This window comes from Pararge aegeria, chromosome 2 (assembly GCF_905163445.1).
Source record: "Pararge aegeria chromosome 2, ilParAegt1.1, whole genome shotgun sequence".
Lineage (NCBI taxonomy): Eukaryota > Metazoa > Arthropoda > Insecta > Lepidoptera > Nymphalidae > Pararge > Pararge aegeria.
This window is the reverse complement of record NC_053181.1, coordinates 20230596-20250585: the sequence shown is the minus strand read 5'-3', so window position 1 is coordinate 20250585 and position 19990 is coordinate 20230596. Positions and strand designations below refer to the sequence as shown.

Below are 19990 nucleotides of genomic sequence, written 5' to 3'. Positions count from 1 at the left end.
ATCGAAGAATGCTTGATTATAATCAGTAAAGAATAAAAAAGTTTAAGGAATAAAAGAAGAATCATTTAAGCTTGCCATTAATAACTTGATTTTTAAAAATATTTTTCGTTTTGTTAAAAATGTCAATAACACGTGTTGTGTGTAGTAATATAGAAATATTTAGCAGATTTACTGGCTGTGTGATATTCATAGACGTTAGCAAATCTGGCTTTGTATGTACATTTGGTGAAAGACAAAAAGGTTCCGACTGGTTTAACTGCATTTTAAATTAAGGCATGCACACTCGTCATGTACAATGACGTCATCGTTATATACGAAACGTTATATAAGGTGATGTTAAGAATTCTGATGCATCACGACACGACGCGACACTGATGTGAATCCATTTTTTAAAGGATCTTTATTAAATTATTAGTTGTACGGGATGCCCAGTAAATAGTAAAATATACAGTTAATAACATATAATAATAGTATTGGGCAAGATTTACTAAAATATCAACTTGTTAGCACTATCGCCATACCTTGATGAACTGCAAATGTTTAGTGTACCTCCTACTCTTTTACAAAGAATTCTGAAAAAATATTACGATTACAACTAGACTATGTAACATTTATTCACCTGCACCTGTTGTTTGCTGACAGTTTTAAGGTTAACTTCCCATAATATTATTTAATCCAGAAGTTTCGCAAATAGAGCAGTACTGTATATTTATAATGACCAATAAATTACCAGTTATAAGGCTTGCCCGGGCATGGGCACGCCAGCCGAGAATTAACAACTTAAAATATTTTTTATGCAGCTCACAGCTGACGCAAGACAGACGATATTTTATAAACCACATAAATAGTCTGTATACACTACACTTCACAGTATAGTTTGTTAAGAAGTAACTTTATTATTCTTAGCTTGATTATATTTTGTATTCTTATATTTATCTGACGCCAACTTTTGCAATTCTGGTACGCTGTTACCAAACGTTTGACTTTTCATTAAGTAAGTGGTTGTTTTTTCTGTGCATCTTGTTCCTAAACTACAATCAGCCTCTAGAGTTTCAATGGAATGGACAATCACGACTGCGGCATTTTACACTGGCTGCAAGCCTCCATGCCGTCGTTGAATTCTTCAATCTGGAGCGTCATTTCGAAAAAGTTGTACTTTTCGTGGACCAACCGGGTCGCCTGTTCCAGAACCTTTTGTGGGCTCGCACCGGATCCTGTAAATATGGAATCATTTTTTTAAAAGTGCAGATACCTCCCGGTGTCTTAGACTTTGTCAATTTATTTAAAAAAAAGGAAGGAGCTCATGATTTTGTTATAACAGGCATGATGATAGAAACAAAGAATCGCTCGAATATTGTATTGACGGCCGATTGGCGCAGTAGGCAGCGACCCCACTGAGTCTGAGGCTATGGGTTTTATTCCCACAACTGGCAAATGTTTGTGTGATGAACGTGAAGGTTTTTATTGTCTGGGTGTTTATATATATTATATTATGTATAATATAAATATTTATGTATATTAAATTATTCTTCAGTCATCTTAGTACCCATAACACAAACTACGCTTAATTTGGGGTGTAATTATTTTATTTAAGTATTGTATAATTATTTTAAAAAAACAATGCAGTTTTACTTGAATTCCTCTTGAATCAAACTATGTATTGGAGAAAACTGTATTAATCCGTTGCATAGTTTGAAAGATCGATTTTGTTTTATACTATGTACCTAAAAAAGATGACAATAATCTTAGTACTTACGTATAGCAAGGTGGGCTGACAAGGCGGTTTTATCTAACGACAAAGCCCACATCCGAAGATTGTGTATCCTCACAACTCCCGGTAATGACATGAACGTGTTGGCTACCTCCTGGAAATAATATGATATATGTGTTCAAATATAAAAATTTAATAAACCCCTACTTTTAATATTGTTTAAATAATTCTACTAGTCAATTCCATGTGGCGGCTATCTTGGACGTAGTGTATGATTTTGTCGTGGCGCGCGGGCGGCCATCTTGGACCGATTTTAATCAAACAAAAACAAACAAAATCTGCACTTGTAAGTTTGTGCATCCAGATAGCACAAAGAGACGTACATTCACACACGCGCTATTAAGATTTAGCATCGAACAAAGAAGAAACACACAAAAACCGTGTACCTACACGATTAATAATGAGCCATAAAAAAACACTCCACTTTAGTTCGTAGTGTTTCTAGAACAAACGGTTGATCACTTCATACCATTTAGCATTTGGAAGTATTTATTTTAGCTTTAATGTTCTAAACGTTTACGATAAAATGGAAAAATGGGGTAAAGATTGTTAGCTAGCAATATTCTGTTTCAGCTGCTTTCTGGACACAATGACAATGACACACTGAAAAAAATGTTAAATGAACACCGCTGTCCATCAACATCAACAGCACCAGAGAAACCGCTTTGTGTTGCCGCCTTTTAAGGCACTTGTTTGTCAACTCCTTAACTAATCACATATCGAAATCAAGTAAAGACACCAACCTCAAATTATTATACCAATTATTATTATTATTAAAACTCTTTATTTGTATACCACAACATTTAAAATATAACAAAAACAGAAACATCGAAAGAAGTAGTAATACAAAAGGCGGCCTTATCGCTTAATAGCGATCTCTGCCAGGCAACCTTAGAATTAGGAAAAAAAAAAAGAAGAGGAGAATAGACTGCTGGTGGTACAAATATTAAAATACATACATGCAAATAACTACATGCCAATACATAAACTAGTGTGCACAAATAGATAAAAAGTAAATAATATAATAAATAAATAAATATAAAAATAAACTAATATATATAATAACAACACTTACATAATTAAATACTTTAACATACAATAAATGAGTAAGTACATATATACATACTATTAAAAGTCGTTAACAATCTAAGACTTATGTCTAATAAGCTTTTCGAAATAATGATATGAATTATTTGCCAGAATGTCCAAAATCCATATTTCAAGTAGTAATCAACTGGCCATCGCGGGTCAAAAATTGTATGTCATATAGCTGGACTCTACAATTAGAATGTTACAGTGAATAAATGTCTCATTTATATTTTACCTTTACTTTAGCTACAATGTTTAGCATTCTTATAAGGTTTACGATTTCTTAATGTAAACGGTTAAATGTTTTGTACAAAGAAAGCCTGGTGACAGCTACCTGGAAATCGACGTCCCTGGGAGATCCTTCCATCAGTACCAGTAGGGTGTCCTTGATGATGTTGAATGTCGTGATAAGCACCAGCACCGAGAACATGAACGTACAGATGGGGTCCACGAGATTCCAATCCGGCTGTAAAGAGAAACACATTCGTTTATTTATCATATTATTCTGTGAAGGTCCTTGAAGAAAGAACCAGAAGGAGTATTATGGCTTCTCGCACACATGAAACTTTTATCTGTTGCACGTTTCAAACCAGTGTTATCAACTTTTGGATAGGCGAATATTATCATATCAATGTCTACCTAAATGGAAAATCGTAATTATTATAGACATTCATTAATTCGTGAATAAGAAATACAGATAGACAATAGTCACAATAAATATACGAAAATTTATATTAATCTTGGACAATAAAGAAGACCAGCCGCAGAACACTAAAAAACGACTTTTAACTACCCAAAATTTAAAAAAGTCTCGATTAACTTTGCTTTCAGGATGGCCGATAATGGAATATTATTAAAAACCCTACCTTAAAGTAAATGACGATAGCTGCTACCAGGACACCAAAGCTCTGGAGGAAGTCGCCGAGGACGTGGATGAAGGCGGCTCGAACGTTTATATTTTCAGTCTGTTGATGGTCATGTTGGTGGGATGAAGAACTTTCAACATCGGAGTCTCCACGTTCCTTCTGCTAAAAGAAATAGTTTTTCATAAACATAATATTCTGGTTTATCTATTGTAAATTGGTCTATGATTAAAGTTAATGAAGAAGGCCAATGTAGTGGCTGTTGTATGAATGAATGATTGAATACACTTTTAATGTACACTACAGAGAAAATTCACAAAGATACATATACAATAGCAGAATAAGGTAGAACTTACAATTTGGCGGCCTTATTACTATATAGCAATCTCTTTCAGGCGTACGAAAAGGCATGCTATAACGAGAGATACTGCTAACAGCTCTTGGTTATGATGGTACCATTGCAAATAAAAAAAACCCTTTTTTACTTTCTGTATCAGATAAAAATACAGTTTCTGTATTATTTATATCTCTCATGTATCTTGTAAAAATAAATTACTGTAGATCAGTATCCACAGGGATGATAATTTGTAATCTACGTTATCTCTGGCTGGGTAATACATGTACTTATGTAATGATTGACTACTTAATAAGAAGCCACTTAATGATAATTAAGTATTGTTATGAGAGATAAACGTTATTAATATACTTCATAAAATTTTTAGTCGAGAAATTATGTCTACATTTCTTTATAAATGATACAACTAACGCCTGTTTTGGCGTTAGAAAGAAGAATAGAACAAAGAAGAAAGAAAAAAAGAAACCGAATGATAATTTGTAACTGATATATTTTTACCTTATTGTTGAGTACAGGGTTGTTTCCACCATGAGTGTGACCATGACCACCACCACCGCCGCCATGGCTGTGACCATGTTGATGCAACGTAAGACCCATACTGAAATAAATAAAAAAAAATCGTCACTATAGATCACAACCAAATTCTTCAAATTTACGTATCAAATATGAAGTTTGATAAAGTATTATTATAAGAAACTTTATACTTATCGGTAAAAACCACTTTTGATAATAATATTAAGAAATTCTTTCTTCGAGCTAAGGAAAAATATGGTTACGACTACAACAATAAAATGGACAATAATGAAATGGTAAGTAAGTGAGACTATATCCAATTATTATCTTCTTTAAGCCTAAATACTTGCAGGAATAGAAATGTAAACTTACATGAGATTTACCGCAACGCCCACAGCAGATGTGATAAGCATAACAGTGGCGTCTATTTCAAACTCCTTGTAGATGACTCTCTGCACAGCCATATATACCAGCACCGCTGTGACCACCCAGATCAATAGAACCGACGTTAGAGCTCCGATAACTTCTGCTCTGTACCAGCCGAATGACATCCTGAAGACAAAGTCATGTACAATTAATATAATACCCTATTAGCTATGCTCTATGACGTGCAATTCATTGTACATCATGTAATTCCGGAAAGTAACACCTGCTTCTGTGCATAAAAAATAATGTCGCAAACTAAATTAAGAACTCTTTCTTTCTTTAATCATACGTGAAGAGAAACTCAAAACCTTGGGTAACGCAACTCTTAACTAAAAAGATCAGTGTGACAATTGCAATGGAAGCGTGGGGTACAGAGTCAAAAGCATTTCTTAAATCTATAAAAAAAATTTTTTGATTCTTTGTTTTGCTTAGTCATTACATTTGTTGTAAAATATTAAGTTAAATTAAATTCTTACTTTCTTGTCGCGGGTCTACTAGCAACCCAAAGGGAGAACAACGATATCATAAAACTGGCGAAGTCTGTTAATAAATGTGCTGCATCTGTGGCTATAGCAAGACTGTTTGACAAGTATCCACCTATAATAAAAATAAAGAAATATTTTAGATTCCACTTTTAATGTTGATCAAAGGCATTCCAGTTATTATTAATGGTAGAGTCAAGGTCTTTAAGAAGCAGCTATTATTTGGTACCATTTTTTCCAACAATCTTGTGCAAGACTTTAAAAAAATAACTCAATTGGAAGGACTTAATAAGCAGTTTTTGCAAAGACGATACTGAAGATGACACTGTTTTAAAATTATTTTTAATTTATCGAATTGGTACTATTAATTTTTTACTAAAGCATACACTAGTAAAGTTAAATAAATTCAAACTCACCTACAATTTCTCCTATCATAAATATAACACATAATATACTAGCTATAATAAGTTTTCTCCTCGCACGCTTATCTATCTCTTCATTTCTTGATCTGTGACAATGCCCTGGAACAAAACAGAATATAAACGTCAAATGCAAGTTAGCGTCTGCAGTGAGATCATCTGGTGATAGCTGATGATGCAGTTTCAGATGATAGCGGGCTAACTTGTTTGGGGCATGGCAGTTAATTTAAACCCCTAATCGGTTCTACGCGACATAACACCGGAATGATAAATCTTTATCACAAACCCTACTCACAAAGAAGTGCGTTTTTCGTATATTATAGTCATGCATTTTTAATACAAAATTTATTATTAATTTAATTAAATAATGTAACGTATGAATGACCAGTTTAGGCACAGCCATTTTTAAAATTAAATACATGAAATACTCTAACATATAATGTTAGTAGGGAAACTGATTTTATTGTGGATGCTATACATATATTTAAAAAAAAACAACTACGGAATAAAAATCATTTTTTAAATATTTTATTTAATTCATTTTCACTGTCGGTGATCGTAATAAAATTTGGCAGAGGTTAATACATAAATCCAGTGATTTATTGCTACTTTGTAAAAAAAATAGGTTGCATGAAATTCAAAGGATTTTATCTTACTCGCTACATCACTGATGCTTCCGTTCCTAATATCACCATCTTCACCATCGGCAGTGGTCTCGATGACCGCACAGCAGCCGGTGGACGGGTTCCCGTGAACGCAGAAGATTACTCGCCTGCCGCGGGAGGGGGTGTCTGAACCGTATGTCGCTTTGCCATCTTTGAACCTGTGGACAATACGTACAAATATAATATAATTTTTTTTTTTATTAACTACAGTACAGGGCACTGGTCTCCTACACAATGAGAAGAGGCCCAGTGCGTATTGGTCGACTCCAAACGCCTTTGAGCATATTAAGGACAAACTCTCAGTCATGCAGTTTTCCTCACGATGTTTTCCTTCACCGTATAAGCAATCAAGTGATATTTTAATTGCTTAAAACGCACATAACTTAGAAAAGTTAGAGGTGCTTGCTGCACGGCTAGCATGGGCAGGAGACAATTATATCCCTGGCAAAAGAATAAAAATTGATCTTCCCCCACAGCTTTCTCAACTTTCAGAGCACTGGTGCACCAGTGGAAATAATATCCAAATATTATAGTTTTAATAATAAAGGGGGGTAAACTTCTGCTATTCCATGTTCCCGTGCTTTATCAGATGAAAATATTAAAGGGGGAATATAATTTTTATCTCCTGCCCGTGCTAGCCCTTCTGGGATTGGAACTGTGAAGTCGAAGACCTACCCACTGGGCTATCACCGCTTCTCCAACGTATATGCATATATTTATATATATGCGAAATTGTTTATAGTCACTCGCTATCAATGCAACATACAAAGTAAACAGCGTCACAGAAGCCAATATGCATTACCTATTACGATTGTTTACGTATTACTATTCAAGAACAATTTCAACAATGAGCCTGGCATTTATTGCAATTTAACTGCATTGTATGCTCTGGATTCTTCCCACGGCATGATATTTAGTGTAAATAAAAATGGTGAAATACTATTTGGTTCTAGATAGAAACGTGGTTTGAAAACCAATAGTTGATTCTACTTTAACAATATTTGACGCCCGATTGGCGCTGTGGACGGCGACCCTGATTTCTAAGTCAAAACTGGAAAATCTGTGAGTGAAAAACATGAATGTTTTTCAGTGCCTGGATGTTTATATGTATTTTATAAGTGTTTATGTATATTTTTTATAAAAATATTCATCAGTTTAGGTATTAGGTATTACCCATAACACAAGCTATTCTTACTTTGGAACTAGATGGCGATGTGTGAATTTTCGTAGTATATATTTATTTTATTATTTATTTAATTTTTGACCCAGATTGTTCTATTTTATTATGTAGATATAATATATTATCCAAGTTATTAATTCTAACCCATATTCGACTGATCTTATCAAATAGGTATTAAAGAACGCTATCTTACTAAATATAAATTAATTGTCCCATTCAAAGTACCGATACTAATAAGAAATAATCATAACATGAAAATAGTTTGAGTATCAATAGATAACATATCAAATGCGCTTACCTACTTTTTACCGACTTCGTAAAACGACGAAGATCCTCAATTCGGTAGAGTTAAAACTCTATACTTATAAAAAAAAACGTGTGTGTACTTATGTATACACGCTATAGAAGTTATACTTCTTTGGCGTAACAGGATCAAAATCTTTACAAAAATTTTATATTTCTCCTTATTCCTGTTCATCACACAACATTTTCCAGTTGTGGGAATCGAACCCACGGCCTTTGACCCAGAAAAAAGGGTCGCTGCCCACTGTGCGAATCGCCCGTCGAATATACTGGTGCACCTTATTTTGGAAGCAATCGTATCGTTTTTCATCTACACATACCTATGTAAGATATGAAAATGATGGCTAAACTGTACAATCTCTAAAGATCAACTGCTGTACTTTTTGCCGCCTTCTTCTTGGTAGAATCTCTCATCTTAACCATTTGTTGAGCCGGTTTAGGGCCACTTCAAGTAAGACAGACTTTTTTTAAATTACTTAATCAAACAAAATTGCCCTAATCGTAATAAATTTATATTTTTAAAGTAAATAAAGTATCGATCGCTCTCAATTCGATAATATTTTATTTAGATTAAGTACTTATGTAAATGAAGCGGTGATAGCACAGTGGGTAGGAGCTCGACTTCCCGTTCGGGGGGCCGAGTTCGAATTCCAGAACGCACCTCTAACTATTGTAAACGCACCTAGCGTTTTAAGTAATTAAAAATGTCACTTGCTTGGACTGTAAAGGAAAACATCGAGAGGAAACCTGCATGCTTGAGAGTTCTACATAATGCTCTCAAAGGTGTGTGGATTCCACCAATCTGCACTGGGCCAGCGTGGTGGACTACTGCCTTAACCTATGAGAAGGGGTTAAGGAATATGGAAGAAGACCCGTGCCTTGTAGTGGGCTGATAATGGGTCGATATGATGAAGTACTTATATAATTTTTACTAAAAAAACCCAATTCATCTAAAGAATTTAAATATTTTATCTAGGGCTGATGGATATTGTCCGTTCTGTGTTCAGGAGTTTCGGTCTCATCTTCTTATATAAAATAAAAGTCTTAATTCAATTAAAGGTGTAGAACGGATGAGACCGGAACTCCTGAAAAATGAATTTGTGGGATTAGTTCAAAGTTGAACTATATTAATCGCCAAATAAGTCGATTGAAAGCAAACAAATTAATCTCTATAAATTATCAATACAAATTGATATTGTACCAATGTGTCATGAAAACAAGCAAAGTCAGGGCCATGAATGACAAATGTCACTATCTAATTAGTATAACAAATTACATAGTCTTAATCTGTAAGATGATACTCTATCTAGAGTCCGCACTGTCCAGGTGACCGGATTTTCTATACTAGACAGTTTTAAACCAGCTATTGTGTAAACATAAAATCCAGCTACTGTTGATTAGTGTAAACACCCATTTTGTCACCTGATGCACTCATTTCAGTGATAAAATTTCTGGTAGTTTAAAAATACTTGCGCAGTATTGTTTTAATTGTTCCTTAAGCATTATCAGTACTTATTAAATAATGCCAATAGAGCAAATTGAGATTTTAAACGATGAAGTCTTAAGCGCAAGGTGTAAGTGTATATATATATATAGGTGTCGAGTTTTGAATAGTCATTAATTTAAAATAATTGATTGTATTGCACTGCCTTGTGTCTGACTAAAGACGACAGACTGTTTCAATTTCAATGTAATCAGCAAAATCTATAATGTTACATTTATAATAAAAGATTTAAATAATTAAAGATTTTAAAGTAAGATTTTCGTGGGTAATCAACATTTCTGAAATATAGTTCAACGGGTATATAATATTTTTGGAGTTGTCGATATTTCGAACCAGTTGCATGGATCGTGGTAACGACGAGACTCAGGATTTGAAATAAATTCAATTGTATAATGTATAAATCCCTACTTTGGAATCGCCCATTTTTTAAATAAATACATGAATTACAAAGACATTTAGACATTAAGTACATATTGACTTTGCTATATAAGCTACATGACACACTCACAATCAGTTTCAATCGTGGGGCCAGGAAAAAGGTTCACTATTTTTCAAATGATTAAACTCTTAACGTCATTCAGCGTAACATAGCTTACAATGTATCGAACGGATTCACTAGTTCATATCTAACTATTATTATTTCAAGTGAGGCTAAAGTAAACACATGATAAAGACTAAGACACCGGGAGGTATCTTTGCATCATTCCGAGTACATACAGGACTGAAATTCAATTCATCGAAAATGCTTCCGAATTAATATCAAAATACCCACCGAATAGGTACCAACTTAATTCATAAACATTGGTTGTGAATCAATCATAATTTTAATTGTTTCTTGAAACTTATAAGCTCATTTATACAAATCCTAATCAATTAAATAAAATATCTGCCAAATATGAATTTATAGTTATGAAAAGTGGGTAACCACTTCAAAAAAACGACTGTAACAAACGTCACGTCTATTTGACGTCATAATATTTATGTTTAAGCTAGAACCTCTATCTGTAATAAGATCTCACTGGTGTTAATAACATACTAAATGCAATCTTATCAATATTGTTTCAGCCTCGGCACACCGCGACCGTGTGAAATAGTAAACATTTGAATATTATCAACAGACAGATAAAATAAAATGTAACCGTTTGAAATCCTTACTAATAATACTGAAAAGTGTGTATGCTTATTTGTTTGTTTGTCCTTCCTTTAAACCCTCTAATTAAGCAACTATTTAACTTTATTTTCGGCACAGAGTTAGTTGAAAAGAGGGAGAGTAGAACATGCAAATTTTTATCCCACGTAAACCAACGGCTCACAATTTGTAAAAAACCATAATAAACGTGGCTGAAGAACGCGGGCAGTTAGTTAAACAGAAAATGATTCGTGAAAAAAAGGAGGCGCTTTATATGTTTCGCACACAGGTGCTATGGAGGGTCAGCCTGCCCCTAGCTAGTACGTAATTAAATTACAAAACTACCTGGATTAAAGCCCATAATAAAAATTAGCCAAACATATCACATAATAAAGGTAAGTAAATAGTACTTACCTGCTAAATTATAATTACTAGGTTCATAAAATACACTGAAGGCTTATAGCAAAGACACATAGCCTTCTGAACAGTAAAGTGATTGGTATTCACAACAATGTATTGTTCTCAATGTCTACGCATACCTCGTGGTATTTTATTAGAATCTGGTTTGTCAAATATTTATACTTACAAACATAAGTCATTATAATTATTTGCCTTTTAATACTAAGCTTCTTAAATACAGATATTATGTAAGAACGGAGTCAAGGGCCATCCCAGGTAATATGAAGGTTACAAAGTGATCAGTTTTACTGACATTTTTCTTAACAGACCTGATAGGTGTAGGCCGAGCCGAACCGTATTTGCCTAGAGTTCGCTTCTTCACTTCAAGTTCTATATATTATTATTGGTGAATGAAATTCTGATGTTGGAAAGAATACTTTGTATGTATTTGAAATTTCTCAATATATATACTACGTTACAATACGTCATAAATCAAGTGAAGATTTGGTTAAATAAATTTATTATTAATAACAAATTTAGTAAATCTAAATCGTATTGCGAAAAAATAGCAAAAATACCGGAACTATTAATGAAAATCTTAATTTATTCAATATTTTTCTATTCTCATAATTAATTCCAAATATGCAATCATAATCAAGATACTAAAATCATTTATAGGCACTTGAGTGTCTTCGTAAGATTGAAGTATACTTGTACTGCACTTGAATATATGCAATAATCCAACAACAAATCACAGACAGACTTTGTTGTTAAAAATATATTCGTGATATCCGGAAGGAATCGCGTTAAAACACTTGCAATCAATACATGAATTATTGACCAATATAAGAACCTTTCGGCGGCGGCTTATCTGGTGCGCAGGTAACCGTTATCAGTCCGATACCAATCGTAAAAATATTACAGAAGTTCTTAATGCCAGATACCGGGAATGGGTAGGTTTATTGACCTTATTGCTGACCTTCTTTGGTGTTACAGGATATAATCAATAATGTTGCATTTAAAGATGGCCAAAGAAATATTATTTAGTATATGCTGTCTCCGCGAACTTCGTACCGTCTCGAGATGGTGACAGAATGACAGATTCGCACTATCGAATAAGAATACATTTCTCGCCATTAAAGCCCTCTCTAGATTTCCATGTATATTTCAAGACCTAATTGAGCCAAATCGGTCCAGTCGAAACTCTAGTACGACTAACAGCATTTTTGTATTATATAGAAGATAGAGAATGATATTGTACAAGAATCTGATGGAAGTAATGTTATAAACACGCAATTTTTGATACTAAATCAAAGGTGTCCAAAATCTGGAAAAATTGATTTACGCTAAGAGTACTTTGCGTAAACTAATTTTCTTTTAAATGTGTAAAGTTTTATTTGTAATTTGGTAAGACAATCTATCAACATTAGTTCCACGTGCCAAAAAAATTTAAAAAAAACGTTAGTTATGTGCTCAGAAAAATGGAAACATAAATACAAAATAACTTCGCAGTTTAGACAAAACAATGTGCAGAAAAATTAAAAGTGATAATTAAATGTGGAATGGACAGCTACAGTTTTAGGAAGTCTGAAGACAAGTACTAACACGTGGTAATTGTATACTTGTCTATCTGTCGTGTTACTTTTGTCGTTGAAGCGCGTGTAAGCAACATTGTTCACTAATCATTGATAGATTGACGTGTGCAAATAATACATCCATCTTCTTATGAGCTCTCAGTAGATAAATGTTTGCAAATGCTCTAGAAACTTCCAGATCTACGAATTCCCAAGAAAGGTATGATGTATACGTTCATAATGAACGTAGGTACAAATGTGTAACGAATGCCAAAAGAAAACCATTCCTCAATAAGTTTAAAGCCTTAGTATATTTAAATGGGGTACCGTTTTTTTTGAGGAAATGTCTAGTTTTTGAAAAAAAATTATACTTATAACTCACAATTTGAGGTTATGTTTATCTTTTACTACAATATACTACTATAGACTATAGAGAACGCCTCGCTCCGCTCCGCTCGGCTCTGAGTGGTTCTATAACTTTCTACCTTACCTAACCTAGTTTTTTAAATGCATTTTGGGCCACAAAAGCACAATAATAATGAATTAATTATTAATATCGCGTGTGTGCGGGATAATTAGAGCTCTTGATACGACAATGACTTTAAATTTTTTTTTAAAGTTGCGTTTTTAATAACAAAATAACCTCAAAAAAAAATCAATGTCGATTTTCATAAAAACTACGCATTTCCTCAGAAAAAAAGCAGTTTGCTATGAAGCGTCATTACCTGTCTATCGATACGACACTAAAAATAAAATTCAGTTTCGCAAAGTTTTTATGATATTATTGAATTTCATTCCCTAAATTTTTCATTTTCGGTTTTCACTAAAACTACGCATTTGCTCAATAAAAGAAAAGCAGTTTGTTGGAAAAGAGACAGTCCTCTATCAAATGTACATCTCATTTTATTGAAATTCGTGGCGCACGATATAAAAACCAACCCCTCAAAATTGCACAAAAATGAAAAGCATAAATGTATTGAACACGTGTATAAGTATTCCAATATCAAAAAATTGCAAAGCAAAATGTACGAAATTCATAGTCATGAAACACGCTAAGACCTAGAAGTTGATTCTTCATGAAGAAGTGACATCTATTAAACAAACACTGCAAATTTGCAAAGACGTACTTACAGTAGCAACGGCTTCTTGTCCTCAGTCATAGTCACAAATCAAGGATTTAAACTTTTTCTTCTTTTAAACTTTTATATTTACGCCCCCAATCCCATATTAAAATTCACACTGAAAGAAATATCTGGTCAAATGTCAAAGTGATAGGAAATCAATTAGTGGCATGCATCACTCGAAACGTACTAATACGTTCTATCACTAGTTTGTTATCTCCAGAAGCATTGACTATCGTCTCTGGGCGCTCCTTAACTTTACATTATTCGACGATAAGGGACTCAGCGCAAATAGTAGCACTATGATAAATGTGGGGTGATATTCTGTTATTATTATTCTCGTATTCCGATAGTCTTGTAAAACGATTCCGACATTGTAAACGAATTCTACATTTTGAGCTCGCGGGAGTGCTTTTTTTTAAGAAGGTAAAAGCAAATCATTGCTTATGATCATCACTATAGCAGGAACTTTAGCCTACCCTATAATAAAATTGTATAATATTGTATCAATGGCCAATAAAGGTATACCTGTAGCTGAACGAGACTCCTTCTTTTTATTGTGACGTGGTTTAGCAAGACTTCTTCATGTATTGTATTGTATGATTAATTTGATGCCATAGGTAATGGCCCGATACTGTTAAACACATCTCTAAACTAAATGGACAGGGCTAAAAGTAATGTCCATTTAGTTTAGAAATGTTTTTCACGCGGTATTATCTGTAAAAGGACAGCACTATTTTTGGATCAATAAGGTTAAGATTACAGTTTAGTTTACTACAGAATTGCCACTGATATTGGAGGAATACAGATAAAGAGGAATTAAAGAAAATATTCATTTTCTAATAGATTATTTATAAATATTATTCATAGTAGTAGTATTTTTTTGTCTTACTTTCTGTGCGATTGACCATTTTTCATAGGACTAGTACCAAATAAAAAAATGATTGGAAATTCAACAAAATTGCTTCGGCTTTGTAAACCAAACAAAATACGATTAATTGTGTTTTAATTTGTTTTAAATTGAACTTGAGCTAATCAACACTGTCCAATTAATTGTTGTTATCTAACAGTTGATAGATAATGCAATTAATATCTTAATTGATTTAAATTTTCAAACCAAACACTCTTTCAAGGTACATTTTCTACTTCCCGTTTTAGTGAGGAATCCATGAATTTATTGAATAGTCTTAGCTATTGTGAACAAAGTTTATTTTAGACCTGTGTTAATAAACCGTCATCGAGCGGAGAACTGGGTCTCAAGCTCGATCTCAGGAGTTAGTTCTTATTTTTCGTAAGTAACGCTACAAATTACCTATTCAATTATAAAACTAAGACAACTGATAAATATTTGTTATGAACATTATACATAAATGCTTATCTATCTATATATATAAAAGAGTAAGTGTGTGGGAATGTTTCGTATGGGCTCCGAAACAGTGACGTGCGCAGGGTTTTTGACCAGGGTATGCATAAAGAAGGAAGATGGCATAAAATTGAAAAATCCTTCCCCTTTATGAGTTATACAAAAATTTTAGGGTATGCATTGCTTTTGTGCATGTATGAAGTGAACGCCACTGCTCCGAAACGGCTGGTAATCCGAGACCTGGCGAGTAATCCTGTAAAGTTTGGTGACGATCAGAGCACTCCAATTTTTGAACTGTCAAACTGTCAAATACAGTTTTTATTCACTATGGTGATATTTTATTGTTGGGTGTACATGGGTGTAGATAATGATCTTCACCCGCTCGAGAAGAGAATGAATACGGAGAGTAAGAAATGATTTAATGCATTATGAGACTTAAATTAAAAATTTAAAGATGTAAGTTTATTGTTTAAATAAAATAAAGCAAAATCTAGCCCGGCGAAGCGGGCTGGGTACGCTAGTAATATATACATAACCACCCAGACACTGAAAAACATTCATATTCATCACACAAACATTTTTCCAGCTGTAGGAATCGAACCCACCTAGTTCTACATATTTTATTTTAGTACTTCGAAGTAACATTAAATACAATAAACGCTTACTTTACTTCAAATGGTATACCTTTATACCATTTAAAACGATACGACTAATTGGTAGACCAATATAAAACAGTAATGCACTCGTTAATAAATCGAACGGTTTAACAATAGCCATTCCGATTTACTTGTAGTAATCGTTTTTGGATTGTACGTCTGTTTGCAAACAATTACACCGTATACGAAAACATCGGCGCGCGGCGTGTGAAAAGTTATGTCATCCGAGCGTATGTAGGGTGTCTACTGTCATACAGTTATGGTACTCTGATATTATATTATGTGTGCTTCTCTTTATAGTTTCACGAAAAATTCATATAAGTATGAATACGGTAGGGTATCTTGTTGGTACTTACTGGAGATTTTCTCCATTTTATATCATCTGCGTACCCTGTGCATACCCTCTATGCACGCCACTGGCTGTATTTGAGGTAGTTTAAACCTGTCGTTTAAATTCTTGTATTGAATTAAGTTATCGTATATACCAGTGGATGGTGTGACTACCTATAAGTGAAATCATGTGTCATTAGAAACCTAAGGCTAGCTTTATCCATTAATTTTGTTGGTAGTTCTAACGAAAATAAATAAATAAATAAATATAGTTAATAACCTGGAGACAGGCGTATACTAATACTGGTACAAGTTGCAAAATGGGTTACGTCTTACGATTGACCTAAGATTTACCTAAATTGGTAGACATTAGAAAATGTTGTCTAACATGGTAGATACCAAAGTGAGGTCGAAATATATTACGAAAATAATGGTTTTTACGACAGTGTCCTTGATTTTATAGGTTTTTGCCATTTTAGGAAATTAAAACAAGCCAAATCATCTGTTTTGCTCCTTTTGGATATTGTGACATAGAAACTAGTTATGTAATACATATTACATGTTTTCTTCTACATTATACAAGTTATAGATAAGTAATGAAAGAAATACAAAATGTACAAAAATGTTGAATTACCTACAGAGTAGGTACCTATATCGTTTATTTTGTAACGAATACCTATGTACCTATTATATACATTTTGAGTTTGATAATTTTTATAAATTTACTTATTTATTTATACTCTTTATTCGTACACCACATATTTCAGAAAAACAAGAAAAAAAGAAAAAACACTTAACTCTCGTTAGATTAAAAAAAACCAGTGATGTATGAAATACTCGTATTCAGAATACAAGCTACGAGTACATGCAAAGTTAAAAGTCAAAATACCCATTGAATTTAAGAACATATAGAATCCTTATTCAACCACGAACCACTAATGCACTGCGCATTGTGTCCAAAAACGGTGAAAACGCCCCGCGCACGTTTCATTTTCCATCTTCCCATTTTCACATTTTATGCCGAACGCTTAGAACATTGGAGGTAAAATAATTACCGTCATGTTTTAAATGGTATAGAGTGACAAACCGTTTGCGAAAAACCATTCTAAAGTGGAGTGGTTTTTGCAGCTTACATAAAAAAAACGTGTATGTACTTATGTACACGTTAGAAGTTACGCGTTAGAAGTTATACTTTGGTGTAACATGAAAAAAACTTAACAAAAATTTTATCACTAAATAAAACAAGTTATTTAATACATTATATAGATTTATTATAACGCATTATCTAGTTGGTAAACTCATTATTGGAAACCAAGTTTCAATCAACATTAAAATTTGAGATTTTGTACAATTTAATCAATTAGTTTTGGTTAAGTTTATAGACCTATTATTTAATCATGTTTTGATAAAATAATAGGTCCGGCTTCTTCTCGGTAGAATCTGCCTTCCGAACCGGTGGTAGAGTCACTACACACGGACAGACTTGACGTTTCAAAAGTGCTTGTATTAGGCCTACTTGAAATAAATGAATTTTGAATTTTGAAATTTTTGATATTTAGTTCTAAGAAATAAGTGATTTGTTTTAGCAGTGCACTTTATAAGTACTTTACATTACATTACAGTATTAAAAACATGAATCCTGTACACGCCACTAGTCCGCGGTAGAATATGTGATATCCTAAATACAGTTTTAACTAGTTAGGAGTCAGATACTCACCCACACCAGGGCCAAATTATGACTTTTACCTAAATATATTCAAATATTTGTGGGTCATAGTAAACCTTGTTTTGATACATATATATAAATAAATAAATAAAATAAATTAAATCAGCGGAATGAGCCCGCAGACTTTGACAATTGAAAGTGTACACTGTCAAACCTTTTTATGAAAAACTAAAATTTTGACTATAGCTAACTACAGGGTGTCGGTTTTTTGTGAAGGCGCGCATCGTAAAAATTTACTCTAGTCATTTTTCCCTAACGCGCCAAAAAAATATAACTTTAAAAACTTAAGTAAGGCTAAGTAACTTAAGGCTTTATAATATGAATAATCAATTTCTAAAAAAATATCTAAACGATGGTGAAAACTGTATCAAAATCCGTTGCGTAGTTTACAAATAGAGGTTAAACATACAGACACGGAAAGCGACTGTTTGTAGTGTATCTATCCATATAATAATAATAATAAATCTTTATTTGTCTTATGAGACTAAGATGACTGATGAATTTTTTTATGAATAATATACATAAACACTTTGAATATACATATAAAAATCCAGACACTGAAAAAACATTTATGCTCATCACACAAAACATTTTCCAGTAGTGGGAATCGAACCCACGACCGTGGACTCAGAAAGCAGGGTCGCTGCAAACTGAGATGGCCAGTTTGAGAACAATATGTAGAATTTTCCTTCACCGTCGAAGCAAGTGAAATTTTGAATTACTTAAAACGCACATAACGTAGAAAAGATAGAGGTGCGCGCTGGGATTCGAACTCCGTCCCCCGAAAGTGAAGTGGGACTCACTGCGCTTTCACCGCTTCATGATATCCTGCATAGAAGAACGATAATAATTGGGAAAAAAATGGGCAAATTATTTTAAAAAATATCTACCTACCTACATTTAAAAAATACAAGCCAAGTAAAACCCTAACTCCCACAAAAATATATCTAATAATGAGACACTACGTACCTATTCACTACTAAATATCTTTTGATGAAATACAACGTTAATAAGGCCCTTTCTATCTCACATCGGTATTTACTTTAGGCACAATGTAAATAACCTAAGCTAACAAATGTCGTACCTTTCAATTCCTACCTCTTAACGTGGGTGGCACGTAAAAATTAAAAAACATCGTTCAATCGGAATCTACTTTAATAAATTAAGTATAGGTTTTAAAGTAAATAAAATTTAAATTCTACTTACATTTTGGCAAACACCACTTCACGAAAACGTTTAGAATCCTTCCTACCTTGCTATCCTTCCTATCCTTATACACCGTTAGTTTAGCATACGTAGTGAAATTTTCTCACTATTTAATTTTTCTTACGAGTTGTTTTATTCAAACAACCTTTTCATTACTTTTAACCGTAAAGTATGTTTCAAAAAACAATACGATAGCAAAGAAAATCTATTTTAAGTTTAATTTCTTATTATTTATTTCAACACACATCTTTTGATTTTAGTTTTGTAATTAAAAGATATACTAAAAACTTAATAAAACGAGACAAGTTAATAAACATACCCGCCAAGCGTTGCATTTCCTTGATCCATAATTTTCTTAATCACTAAACAGCCGGGAGTCTCGGATCTCTCTGTTATGTAGTGGGCCTCAACATCCTCCAGTATCGCGGCCCGATCCGCATTAGTTTTATTTAACTTATCACTAGACAAACTTTTCGATCTGTACCGTCCGCTCAGAGGTGTGAGCCCTTTGTCCGTTAACGCAACACTTAAACCGTTCAATTTACCATCGTGCTGACTCTCGTTAATTATTTTGGATGACATTTCGCGGTATTCACAGCGCCGCGAGCGTCTATAGTACAAAACTAAATGTCACTCGAACGCGACAGTCCGCACTAGCCGAACTGTCGATCTTACAAGTTTGAATGACCGACTGGTGTTAAACGGCGGCTAGCGAACGTTATGATGCCGCCAGCAGCTGAACAAAACATTCCAATGCGGCCGAAGTAACAATAACACTGGCATTCATTGGCTATTGTGTAATATATACAGCATTTCTTTTGGCCGAGTAGTAGTTAGGCGGCAGTTCGTGACAAACGTAGCTAAAAAATTTAGTTAGTTTCAATGTTTCACAGAAGAGCAATCATACAGATGAGAA

At 33.5% G+C, this 19990-nt stretch overlaps 1 protein-coding gene across 3 annotated transcripts; it reads right to left on the bottom strand.

Moving 5' to 3' along the window:
• Positions 1-801: 801 nt before the first annotated feature.
• LOC120629841 (zinc transporter 2-like) lies at positions 802-19776 on the bottom strand. Of its 3 annotated transcripts, none has more exons than XM_039898913.1 (10): positions 19394-19776; positions 6575-6741; positions 5916-6020; positions 5494-5614; positions 4964-5143; positions 4577-4676; positions 3727-3885; positions 3195-3326; positions 1757-1865; positions 802-1214 (listed from the first exon to the last, which is right to left on the bottom strand). In XM_039898913.1, exons 1-10 carry the CDS (start codon positions 19654-19656, stop codon positions 1069-1071), a joined length of 1482 nt encoding a protein of 493 aa, XP_039754847.1. In that variant the 5' UTR covers positions 19657-19776; the 3' UTR covers positions 802-1068. The 3 variants fall into 3 exon arrangements, with proteins under 3 accessions (XP_039754847.1, XP_039754839.1, XP_039754856.1); XM_039898905.1 differs by having other exon boundaries at positions 3727-3888; positions 19394-19775; XM_039898922.1 differs by lacking the exon at positions 19394-19776 and adding an exon at positions 13804-13976 and having other exon boundaries at positions 3727-3888.
• Positions 19777-19990: the final 214 nt, after the last annotated feature.